At 40.7% G+C, this 13733-nt stretch overlaps 1 protein-coding gene across 21 annotated transcripts in view; it reads right to left on the reverse strand.

Annotated features, from left to right (window-relative positions):
- Positions 1-13733, reverse strand: part of SRPK2 (SRSF protein kinase 2) — a 129215-nt gene that overhangs the window by 14183 nt on the left and 101299 nt on the right. For all 21 annotated transcript variants that reach the window (XR_013545672.1, XM_073000682.2, XM_073000681.2 and 18 more), the window contains 3 exons: positions 12660-12685; positions 10662-10908; positions 8532-9020 (listed from right to left, as the gene is read on the reverse strand). Coding sequence is in view for 20 of the 21 variants with exons in the window: in XM_073000682.2 (XP_072856783.1) it covers positions 8532-9020; positions 10662-10908; positions 12660-12685 (762 nt within the window). In the remaining variant the exon portion in view is untranslated. The remainder of the gene's footprint in view (positions 1-8531; positions 9021-10661; positions 10909-12659; positions 12686-13733) is intronic.

Consider the following 13733-nt stretch of genomic DNA (forward strand, 5'->3'; position numbering starts at 1 on the left):
AGCAGCATGGTTAATACACATGTTCTGTAAGCTAGTATTTACCTTAAAACATAAGGTGATATTTGATTATATTAACTGTGAACAGCCCGATTTCCCATGAATTTATCGTATTAATTTATTTCAAAAGTGTATGTACACTGCAATACCAGTACATGAACATTTTAACAATTTACACAGCTCACTTAAAGAAGTTGGCAACCTAACATGATATATGTTACAATATAAAATACTGCTTTGAAAATGGTGAAAAGCCTATATAATTTGGCAGAATGAAAGTTTATATAACATACTCTCTACTGTAAATTAATATTTTGATCAATACCTTTCATGTCTCCCCCATGTTCTCTTCTAACACACAAGTGTGCACACAGAGTACAGCCCACATAGCATACAACAGAAATTTTATTTATTTAAAATTAGGCAAGCATTATTCACAAATGCAACAACACTCTTGTTCTGTACTGCTCAAAAAAACCAGAATCTGGCAGCTTAGCTGACAGTTTAGTACTGTACAAGAAAAAGTATGGCACATCAGCAGGGCTTGAAAATTTTTAAAATATCTCACCAGTCAGCATGACCGGACTATAGCCTTGCAATTTATATCATCAAATTTAAACTAGGCACTTGTTCACTTTTGTTTCTATGTAACAATGCATACAAACCCAAAATAAACTGCATTACATACACAGGAATCACTGATTTGTACCCTCAGATTTGGATTGCTTTATTACCTGCGTGCCTGTGCGGTCATGAAGCTTGTGTTTTGAATGCCTTTCTTTTGAATGTCTCCAGAAAAATTAAACTGAAAGCAAAAGTACCCGGCCTCTTAAGAGCCAAGGTTCCCTCCCACCCCAGGATGTGTCCTCGTTCGGTTGAAATTGGGAGCAGGGAATCTCCATATTCTCCAGCATGGGACTACTCTACACTCTCTTGCAGAGCTATACAGTGGGGTCTCTACTTAAGAACTTAATCCATATTGGAAGGTGGTTCTCAAGTTGAAAAGTTTTTATGTTGAATCTGCATTTCCCATAGGAATGCATTGAAAACCATTTAATCCGTATCTGCTCTTTTCCGTCCATAGAAACTACAGTGGAACCTCTACTTAAGAACTTAATCCGTTTTGGAATGGTGTTCTTAAGTTGAAACGTTCTTAAGTTGAAGCAAAATTTCCCATAGGAATGGACTGAAAACCAATTAATCCGTTCTGGCTGTTTTTTTGTTATGTAGAGGTGCGTTCATACATTGAAGCATTAGTTCCCATAGGAACTAATGCAAAGCTGGTTAATACGTACTCTACCACTAGGGGGAGAATTATTTTTAACCTAAGATGACCTAAGGTTAAAAAAAGAGCAGGAAAGGTTTTTTTCCTGTTCTTATCTTGGATTTCTGTTCTCAAGTAGAAGCAAAATTTAGCAAATGGAGCTGTTCTTAATTTGGATTGTTCTTAAGTAGGGACGTTCTTAAGTAGAGACCCCACTGTATCTCTATGTGCCCCTCGAACTCTCTTCTTGTGAGAAGAGGGCAATTTTCCTTTTGCAATGGGAAAGGGGAGGGGAGGACTGCAGGATGAGAGAGAGAGAGAGAGAGAGAGAGAGAGAGAGAGGCTCGTTGAGCATTGTTTTTCACTTATCACACACGTGGACGAGTGTATTTTTCAAGCTCTGCATGTCAGCCATGCCATGTCACCTTTCAACTGTCAAACAATTAAACACAGGGCAAAAAATAAATATATATCTCCATAATCCCTTTTGCTGTACCACATATAGAATGAAAACCAAACCAAGCACAAAACAGAAAAAACAAAAACCTGGTTTGACTATCTAAAATATCGAAGTTCCAATCTACTGCCTTTTGAAAAAATCATGTGGGTTTAGCTCTAGCTCTCCTTTCCATCTAAATCAAGGAAGCAATTTCAGACCTAGATCAGTGCCTGGTGTCACTGGGTGAGGGCGAATAAACTGAAACTTAATTCCTCTCACCCTTCTTTCCCCCTACGTCCATTAGGTTAGGCACAAAGGGATAAGTGCGACAAAATGTGTGCACATGCATCTTTCAGGCAACTGTATACTTAAGGGCTAGTCCTGGTCATCCAGTGATCCAACATGGTGCTGAACTGGGAAATCAACATTTATTGCCCCTGTCTTTCTCCCGGCAAAGGTCGTCAAACAGGGCAACCAAGGCAGTTTCCATCCCATAACCCGGCCTGAAACCCAACTGAAATGGATCTAGATAATCCGTTTCATCCAGGACAGTCTGGAGCTGCTCAGCCACCACACGTTCCAACACCTTGCCCAGAAAAGGAAGGTTTGTTATTGGTCGATAGTTGATCACTAGACCTGGGTCCAGATTAGGTTTTTTTTAGGAGTGAGCGGATCACTGCCTCCTTTAATGGGACACGGACCACACCCTCTCTTAACGAGGAGTTGATGACCTCCAGGACCCAGGTGCAAACTCCCCTGGCAGATTTCTTTATTAGCCATGATGGGCAAGGGTCGAGTTGTGTAGTGATGGCACGAACCGATCCAAGCACCCTGTCCACATCCTCAGGTCGCAACAACTGGAACTCATCCAATAAATTATGACATAAGTCCGGAGCACTGAATACAACCATAGGCTCTGCATCAACAGTGGAGTCCAAATCTTTGCGAATCTGAGCAATTTTCCCCTCAAAGTGTGTAACAAATTCGTTACAGCGAGCCACTGAGGAGTCCAGGACCTCCACTGAACCATTAGGTTGAAGAAGGTCCCGGACCACTTGAAATAGCTCTGCTGGACGACACACCGAGGAAGCAATACGGCTGGAGAAATACTGGCGTTTCGCCAGCCGTATTGCCACAGAGTAGGCCCGATAATGGGCTCTAAGCTGTGTTTGGTCATAGTCACAGCGATATTTCTTCCATCTGCGCTCAAGCCGTCTCTCCAACCGTTTCATAGCCAAAAGCTCCTCTGTGTACCATGGAGTCTTATAGGCTCTGCGGGCAGGGAGAGGGCGCCTAGGTGCGATCGTGTCAACCATCCGGGCCATTTCCTTGTACCACAAGGCGACCTGGGCTTCAACAGGAGCGCTGGCCATATCAGCTGGAAACTCCCCTAGAGCATTCAGGAATCCTTCAGGATCCATAAGTCTCTGGGGGTGGATCATTTTAATTGATCCCCCACCCCTGCAGAGGGTAGTAGTGGCAGAGAGTCTAAATTTTACCAGGAAATGATCCCTGTTGATTCTCCTGGACCTCTCAGTGGCTTTTGACACCATCAACCATGGTGTCCTTCTGGACAGACTGGCTGGGATGGGAATCGGAGGCACTGTTTTACAGTGGTTCCACTCCTACGTGGCTGATCGAGTCCAGAAGGTGGTGCTGGGGGACAGTAGCTCTGATCCATGGCGGTTGCGTCATGGGGTTCCTCAGGGCTCTATACTGTCCCCTATGCTGTTCAATATCTATATGAAATCGCTGGGGGAGGTAGTTAGGAGGTTTGGGCTGAGGAATCAGCAATATGCTGACAACACCCAGCTGTACCTCTCATTCTCTACCAATCCAGGTGTGGCAGTCACCGTTCTGAACTCGTGCCTGGACTCGATAATGGTCTGGATGAGGGTCAATAAACTGAGGCTCAATCCAGACAAGTCTGAAGTGCTGCTGGTAGGTGCCTCGCCAGATAGGTTAAAGGGCCATTTCCCTGCCATAGACGGGACTACACTCCCTCTAAAGGACAGGGTCCGCAGCTTGGGGGTGCTCCTTGACCCCAGTCTGACCTTGCAAGCCCAGGTGGACTCGGTGTCCAGGGGTGCCTTCTTACAGCTGCGGAGAATATATCAGCTTCGCCCTTACCTGGACGAGCGGAGCCTGGCAGCAGTCACTGATGCACTGGTAACAACCAGACTGGACTACTGCAATGCGCTATACGTGGGGCAGCCTTTGAAGATGGTCCGACGACTGCAACTGGCACAGAACCGGGCTGCGCGGCTGGTAAGTGGTGCCGCTGCACTGACTCATATCACGCCAGTTCTGAAAAATTTGCACTGGCTGCTGGTTGCTGCTCGGGCCCAATTCAAAGCTTACTTTGACATATAAAGCCCTAAACGGCTTAGGACCTGGTTACCTAAAGGACCGCCTTCTTCCATATGAGCCTGCCCGTCCTCTAAGATCAGGCCAGGAGGCCCTTCTGAAGGTGCTATCCCTGAAAGAGGTGAGGGGGATGGCATGTCGAAATAGGGCCTTCTCGGCTGTTGCCTCCCAACTTTGGAATGCCCTCCCTATAGAGATCCGCCTGGCTCCAACACTCTTGGCTTTTTGGCGCTAGGCAAAGACCTTTCTGTTTATCCAGCATTTTAATTAAATAGTATTCCCTAGCTGGCCACATGAGCAGCAGGACTTATTAATTTTAAAGTTTTAAGAATTATTTTAATATATATTTTATATTGTCTTTTAAAATGTTTTTAAGTTTTAATGTTGTACGCCACCCAGAAGCCACTGGTAATGGTGCGGCTAAAAAATATTGTAAATAAATACATTAATTAATTAAATAAAGAAGAAATTTCAGGAAACATAAGAGGGCACAGATACTAGGGGTATGAACCTGAAGTATAGTCAACCCTCGACTTACAAACAGCCCTAGTTACAAACACTTTGACTTACAAACTGCTCTGACAGAAAAATACTGACTCGACTTGCAAACTTAGATTCGAATTACGAACCAAAAAAACCACACAGGAGGTGGGGAAAGCGTGAAATTTGAACTTTCAGTTAACCGTTGGCCAGAGAAGAGGGTGCCTGTCTGCTTCCTCGCTATTCCCAGGATTTTGAGAGAGGATTTGGAGACAGTCTTCAAACTGCCTGGTACTGCCGGGTACAGTGCTGTAGAGACTGTATTTTTATTTTTTGGCTTTTTTTAAATTTTTGATTTTTGGATTTTTAAAAGGTGTTCTCTCCCTCCTTTGCTGCCCCCCTTTTCCCCAAAGGTGCTTGTATTGGTTTGTTTTGATTGAAAAAGTGCTTTTCAAGGTGTTCTGTTCAAAAGGTGTCTGTTCCCTCCTTCCCTCCCTCTTTTCTTTCTTTTTTTTAACCTAAGTCATCTTAGGTTAAAAGGAAAAAAAGAAAAAAATTCTGCCCATAGAGGTAGGAACGGATTAACCGGTTTTGCATTAGTTCCTATGGGAACTAATGATTAGAGTTACAAACCATCCCTCGACCTAAGAACCAAAAACAGCCAGAACAGGTTACTATAATTGGTTTTCAATGCATTCCTATGGGAAATGCGGATTTGACTTCCGGAACGGATTAAGTTTGTAAATCGAGGGTTGACTGTAAATCTAAACCATCACACTCTGTCTCACTCAGGATCCTCAGGATGTTCAAGGCACCAACATCCCCCACCCCTATGTGAGTACATAAGCTAGAAAGTGAAAGAACTCAATGCGAGTGGATAAGCTATAAAAAATTTAGTTCTATTAGGTGAACAAAATGTATTGAATAGACAAGAAAAAGGAAATCTCTCATTAAACTGTCATTATGTACTTGGCAGAAAATACATCAGAATTAATAAGAAGATCTGCAGCAAAATCAGAGAAGAATTTCAAAGTACTTGCGCCCATAGAGAAGATAAATTCAAAAAAAAAATTTAAATGCCTACCCCTTTAAGTTAAAATGGCTGTGAACTGGAACTATAGCTCACTTATTACTTCAGTCATGTAAGAGAAGAAGCAATGATTTATTTAAATCCACAATGATTTATTTATTTACAGTAGGACCCCCGTATCTGTGGGGATCAATTCCAAGCATTCCCCCCAGACGCTGAAAAACACTGATTACAGCAAATGCTATAGATATTTCTAAGATTTTTCTTTTAATATTTTCTGATAGTTAATAAATGAATCAGTGGATATTAATCCTGTGGATACAGGGGTCCTACTGTATTCCAGTTATTCATATACTGCCCAATTTAGTGCAAAGCACTACTCTAGCTAATTGACAATACAGTGGTGCCTCGCTTAACGATTTTAATTGGGTCCAAAAAATTCATCGCTATGGGAAAACATCGCTAAGCGAAACGTGTTTTCCCATAGAGATGCATTGAAAACCGGATAATCCATTCCAATGGGAATAGATTGCCGTCCTTAAGTGAAAACTGCCATTGGAATCATCGCTAAGTGAAACGTGGTTCCCCCATTGGAATGCATTGAAACCTTTTCAATGCATTTCAATGGGGGAGAAAAAAAATCACCAAAAATTCAAAAAGAGTCAGAACGAAGCTAAATTTGGTTAACAAAGGGTTTATTAAGTGCACTAACGATTTCAAGCACTCTAAACCCTTTTTAAACAATTTAACACCTTTTAAAAATAGCGAAAACGGAGCTGTCAAAAACATCGCTAAGGGAAACAAGGGGACCTAAACTGTCATCGCTAAGCAAAGCAAGGTCCCAAACATCGCTATGTGAAATTCCCCCATTGGAAACATCGCTAAACGGAACGCAAGATCGCTCCTAAAACCTCATCACTAAGCAAATACATTGTTAAATGAGGCAATCGCTAAGCGAGGCACCACTGTATACTAAACCCAATACACTTCTCTGCCCAATCAAATCACAAATAAACCCAGTCTAATAAAACATTCCATAATAAACAGATACACTGATGGCCACCCAGTAAACCATGTTTGTAATTATCGCAGGGGGAGAATCTCTCTAAAGGCTTCCTTGAAGAAACAGTTTTTAACTGTTTCTTGAAGGTTGGGAGGGAGAGGCATGATGATTCTCCATAGAAACGTTGTTCTGAAGATGTGGAGCCACTACTAAGAAGGCTCAGCTCCTCATGGAGGTCTTCTTTGCCTCCCTCGAAGTGGGCACTTGGAGATCAGCCTGAGTGGACTGGGTGGCATGAGCTGATGAAGTGGTGGGCTTACAGCTCAAAAGTATTCTGACCACATCCTCTAGTGTTCTAGGTGAGATGAAATCTGTCAGCCCTGTCAGAGATAGTGATGAATTGCGGGGAGAGTGATAAGCCAGCACCACCCAAATCTATCCCTTTATCCCACTGTCAGTTAAAGACACTCTAGGCTCGGGGACAGAAGTGAGGAGGTCCTGCAAACATTGACTGAATCCCTGTGCCTCACAGTCAGCCACCCCCATCCATCCAATCTCCCCTGATGTTGGATGGAATACCCAGGTGGACACAGCTAGGAGAGGGGTACCCTTCCCTCTGCACCCACCAGGTCCATGTAATACATGCCAGGTTGGCCCTCTCACCCACAATGAGATCATAAATAAGCTGTGATTTGTTTTAGACCCACCCGGCATTCAACAGCAGAAGAGTCTGATTGGAATGACTGAACTGGTTACCCCGCTCCTCTCAGGGTATGTGTGACAGCTTGGGACAGCGATCAATTCCCTAGTCCAAACCCTCCCAGAATGACAACACCCGCCACGTATTTCCCCCGGCCCCATACCATTGGTATCCTCTTGATCTAATTATGTTCAAATTTATTTATTTTCCAACCCAGTGCCTTCTCGCTCCCACCTGTCCCAACCAGCCCTAAAACCCTGCAAAGAGGAAAAGGAAATAAAAAATGAATTAAAACTTCCTGGTTTTCCAATTTAAAGAAAAAAGTCCCAAAGCTAAAGGGGAGGGGGAAATTATGCAAATTACACTTAAGAACCCTATCAAAGAAAGCTGTAAACTAAATACAATAATAAACCTCAAACTAACAAAGGATAACCATTTGTATCATGCAAATTCAAATTTATGGGGGGAGAGAAACAGTATGCATCCTATATGTACTAACATGCACTACACACACGTACAACCACACAAGCTGTAGTGCCATGGGAAACAGTATTACCAACAATACGTCTTATCTGATGTCCTTTCACATCCTAGACTGCAACATAAAGAGCTACTTTAGGGAGGTTTTTTAAGAGCTTCAGAAACAATATTAAGATTTTTACATTCACTTCCCTCCCCATTTGAAGAGAAGGTCCCTACAGGAGATCCTCCTATGTTACAAAATTGCTTCTGAATGCATCTAAATTTCAAAAGGAACTTGCCATTTGACTTGGTGAGCTACAGTCTAAGAAGCACATGCCCAAAGGGATTTCAATTGCAAAGGACTCCTCACACAACTTGTTGCTTCCCAGCAACAATGCTGTGCTGATAATTGAACTGCCCACTTCTAAAACAATAAGGTTTGTGCACCTGAAAGTCCAGTAATTTGTTTTTAGCATATGTCTTCATAGTTTGCAGCTCAATTTTTTCAGAAGCCAGTTCTAAAAATGAGTATGAACTGTTGCATAGCACAGATTTTAGCAATTCATGCAACACATGCAAACAAAAATCCCCAATAATACCATGTCTTAAAATGGCCAAAACCATCAGTGTGTATATGTGTGTATTATCTTCTTTTCCATTTTACGATGAAGATGTATCTACCAAAGCTCCAAAAGGATAGTATGCTGAAAATACTTTTAGAGTCTAATTAACCACACTGTTCCCTAACAGAATGTAATCCGCAATATGTTAAATTTTAAAAATGCTTACTTTTTGGCAAATCTCCAGTACTAGATGCTGAAACTGTCCTGCTCCTATCATGCGAAGGAATACTTTCCTCTCTTTCAGTTATAGTTGACTCTTCAGAAACAGCAGAACCACAAGCTACAGAATCTAAACCTCCAGGAAATACAGAAGCCGAGAATTCCGAAAACTGTGATTCAGCAATTTTATGACGTCCATTTGGCAATTCACCATTAAATTGTTCATAAGGGCTACTGTAAGTGTAATCACTTTTTGCATTTGGCTCATCAAGATTATATTGCTCAGCATTTGGGCATTCCTCTTCTTCTTCATCATCATCTTCTAACTGTTCTTCCAATAAGAAAGGACCGTTTATAACATGGCCATTGGTTTTAGGGGATTCTATCCAAGCAGGCTCCGTGGACTCGGAGTTGACAAGGTCTTGTTCAACATCATCATCTTTCTCTGTATTTTCTTTTTCTGTGTCTTCTTTTTCATCTTGATCTTCTGTTTCACCTTGGTGACGGATAAATAAACAAACAAACAAACACACACACTTAATTATATTATATTTCATTTTGGCAACACAACACGTAACACTATGAACTAAAAAGTTCTAGCATATTAAAAAATATGGCACTTGAAACTTAACCATACTTCTGTTCCAAGATAATGTTCATGGTCTTATCTAAGCATTTCCTCCTACATTTCCCTCAGCCAAGAATTTCAAATTTTCCAGATTCCCCCCCCTCTCTATTTTTTACACACACACACACACAGAGAGAGAGAGAGAGAGAGAGAGATGGAAAAATGTGACTTTTTCTAACTTGTTCTGAAACTAGAATCACACAAAGAGAAGCCCAATGCACTGTTACAAAGTCTGAAGCCTTAACTCCAATTATATTTGCAGCATATATTCTGAATGTGCAGCTTAAATGAACTTCAAAATTTTGTCATAATTGCTTGTGCATAATTTTAGAATTTATGCTTGAATATAATATCTGCAACAAAATAACAGGCACCATATGGAAATGAGAACAGCATGTACTGTACAATGGTAGAAGTCCTAACACATGGTTGCTACTTATAATTCTTCTAGATACCTACATCACAAACTTTCCTAAAGATCCTAAAGATTAAGTGGTTGGGAAGCTAAGGAAAGATCAGAAGAAAATAAAATGGTTTTACTGATGAATATGAACAAAAACTATGCAAAGCTGAGAAGAAATAACAGCAGACGACGGAAATATTTTTGTCAGGAAAACTGTGTTATTGTATCCTGAATATTTTATGTACAGTGGACCCTCGACTTACGGAATTAATCCATATTGGAACGGTGGCTGCAGGTCGAAAAGTCTATAGGTCGAGGCTCCATTGACCTACAATGCATTGAAAACCAATTAATCCGCAACCAGCCATTTTTGTTCCATTTTGTTTGGTTTTTTTCCCGGTCTGTAGGTCAATTCTCCGGCTGCAAGTCAAACCTAAATTTTGCAGCCAGAGAAGTCTGTAACTCGAAAAGTCTGTAAGTGGAGCCGTCTGTAACTCAAGGGTCCACTATAAATGGCAGTGCCGGGTAGCAGAACTGCTTTTGAAATAGATTGCTCTGAGGAGTATGAAGGCTGGCTGTTAAAACGAAAAGGTCTACTGAGCTAATGAAAATGTTTAATGTCCCAGTAGAGATGTAACACAATGGCCGAGTGACCAGATACTCCATGGTGTAATCCTCGCAACTTCAGCATTTCCCTCTTCTCTTTCAGTTTTGTAGACTACATTTCCATCTCCATTTTACTAATCATAGTATTTATTCATGTTTAGACCTGGTTTGCAAAATCCGACTTACCACGCCAATGGAACTTTTTCTTCCCTAGCCCTCTAGTGTGGTCAGAGATCTGTTCTGAAAGGTGTGTTTCATCATTCTGGCAAAGATCTTGAGGGCATGTTATGGGAAGGAGGACTTAATCTTCCTCAATCAACCAAATTGTTTCTCTTAGTGAACTAACACCCTTGGACCTTGGTCCTCCTGAAACCCATGGCTTCATAGTTCTTTGACTCTGGCCATGTAGCAGCAGTTCTAAGTTATACAGAGTACGAGCAACATTCTTGTGATAATCTCTCTGGATAGTGTCTCTTCTAGAGAAAATAATCAACACTTACCATCCTCATTCCCAGGTTCTTCATCTGCTACCTCCTCTAACTCTACAGTTTTTAGCTTGACTTCTGGGTGGTATTCATCCTCTTGTTCATTAGATGATACAATAGAGGTTATATTTTCTTCTATTTTTTTCCTCTCTGCTTCTCGCTCCAGTTCTTCTATTTCCTGCAAACGCTTTTCTAACAACTCAGCTTGCCTCTTTTGCTTTTTTTTCAGTTTCTTCTTTTTGTTTTTAGATATCTTTCCAATCTAGAACATTTAGCAGAGGTAATGATCATTTACTGTTACTTACAATTATCAAATGTGAAGATTAGACTATTACTGTATTTTAAAAATCTAGTATCCGTCAGCTAAGAACTTGCTTAACATGTAAAATCACTGCAACTACCATAGACTAAACTTTCAAGCTAAACGTTATCATTATTACCTAAGTGATAAAGGTTTCTAATATTCTAAATGATTTATCTGCCTTCCAACATTTCAGTTCAATAAATGCCTGTGGAAAAACAGACAACTACAACAACTCAAAGTGGGTCATGGAAGGAACAGAGTAGCAGACTCGCTGTGACATAATGTTTTTCAATTCATTACACTAACTTCAAGAAAAACCAACAAGCAGCCTGAACTGGGCCCACCTTAGTAAACAGAGCGACTTTAAACTTGGCAGATCCAGGGCTGACTCCTCTGTGCCCTTGCACATAATGCTTTGTTTGTTTACTGCACAACCAGGCACAACTTAGCCCCTCCACCAGAACCACTCCTCTCTGATAGCCATCCTAAGACCTACTGCAACCATCAAACTCTGTGGATAAAATTTCATTTTGGATTCACACAATCTTTTCTGTTCATAGTGTACAGGACAGCTTATATAACACATCACAGGAGACTGAATGTTAGCACAAAAACAAAAGTAATGTAATTACCATGTTTTTAAAATGTTGTATATCATAATGTTTGCACTTATATCTAAAACTTCCTACTTTATTTACTTCTCTCTGTTCAGCAGCAGCAGCTAGTCCACATGCCATATCAAAAGCAGCTTATGAAACTCTTCAAGAGTAATTTGCCATGAAGTACAGGAAAATGAAGTTTGAGGAAAGTATATTTGATAGGTGTTTCTGATTTCAATGAATGAAATTTAACAGTTCAACTGCACAAGAATCCAACCCTACATAGTAGCTGCTGGCAAAAAACACAACGTGCACAATGATTCTTCAATCCTGTGAAGAATTCAACTCAAGATAAAACTTGTCACTGGAAAAAGAGAATGGCTATTCCTGGACTTCTGTCCACACAACCATTACCACTATTTTACTTACTGTGGCAGGTATTTCACTATCTTCTGGAAAATATAATAAGTTCCACCAATCCCTTCTGCCTAATTCTAAGTACAGCACAACTGTAAAGATCTGGGTGGGATCCTCTTCATTCCTGATGCTTGCACAAGAGTCCATTGCAAAACAAGCTGTGTCTTGTCTTGTTTGAGCTTATGCAAGGTGGCATTCACAATCACCTTGGCTAAGCAAACATGCAATTGCTTTAAGCAGGTTAACCTTTTCTTATGATACAACAAGATGGATATCATGTAGAGCATTCTTGGGCTGAATGTTATACTCCTCCTGCTCTCAAGAGATTAGTGTCCCTTGACCCCTCTCTACCCCTAAGCAGGAGATGGCTTGGGAGTGCTTTTCTGGTGTTCAAGGGTGCTTGTATCCAGGACCAGAACAACTCCCAAATGTGTCCCACTCCAAAACACAAGGACTTCAATAGATCTCCCAAGACCCTCACCCTGCCTCCTGCCACAAAATGTTTTGAAAGCTAAATTAAATCCAATCTTAAGGAAAAATATAATTTGCAATAAGTTGTAGGCAAAGGTAGCAAACAATTACAAAAGCTTAAGTGTATAAGGACTTTGTATGAAAATTTAAATGCCAATAACTTAACTTTCAAACATACAAAAATGAAAAACACACACTACGCTAGGAATATAGAGTACTTACAGGCTTTTGCTGTGGAGCTGTACTCACTAAAAAGCAAACACCAAAACAAACTTAAGAGTCATATTCATCAAGTGTTAAGTACACATTCTATATAGTAACCAAAGTTTATGAAAGAAATTTCCTAATACATAGGATGAAGTTTAAACAGAGCATTCTTATCTTGCCTATGAAGTTCAAAACCATAGGGAGAACAAAAGTACAGCAACTACACAATTTATTAAAGCTATGAAAGAACACTTAGGTTTCTGACACTACTACCTAGTTTGAGTGATAGATATAATCAATCTATACCACATATGACTTAAAATATTTTAATCATCAAAAAAGCTCTCCATAAAGATAAAATGAAAACTGGAAAATATAAATATTGTGCAAACTTACTAATTTATATGCTATAAATTTGTCCAGTTTCCATATAATTCCCATTACTTCTATTTAAAACAGACTAATACGAGAGCTCTCCTGCCAACCTAGCAGTTCGAAAGCATGTAAAATGCAAGTAGATAAATAGGTACCACTATGATGGGAAGGCAACGGTGTTCCGTGTCTAGTCGCGCTGGCCACATGACCACGGAAACTGTCTACCGACAAACGCTGGTTCTACGGCTTAGAAATAGGGATGAGCACTGCTCCCTAGAGTCGGACACGACTCAACATTTGTCAAGGGGAACCTTTACCTTTACTAATACAACAGCTGGAAGGCAGCAACTCTCACTTTAAAGAATCATGGAAGACAACATGCCAGCTATTATTCCCAACTTAGAAGAGACCTATGGACTGAATGATACTTATAGTGTAGAACCAACACTTTGAAGTCCCATTGGCTGAAATCCTGTAACTGAAAGTTACACCATGGAAATCTCATTACATAAAGCAGCAGCAGCATTTTCCCCCCAAAATTAAACAGTTCCAATTTGTCCTCCAAAGGTCCTGAGGCTCCTATGGAATCCCTTTCATCATCAGAAAGCTATGGGGGTAACTGGATGGGAGGGGAAAGTTTTTAATTACTAAAAGTCACTGCTAGTAGGATGACTTTACTGTCAGTGGCAATTCTGTGCAATTAAAAACTTCTAT

This window comes from Pogona vitticeps, chromosome 5, assembly GCF_051106095.1.
Source record: "Pogona vitticeps strain Pit_001003342236 chromosome 5, PviZW2.1, whole genome shotgun sequence".
In the NCBI taxonomy this organism is placed as follows: Eukaryota; Metazoa; Chordata; class Lepidosauria; order Squamata; family Agamidae; genus Pogona; species Pogona vitticeps.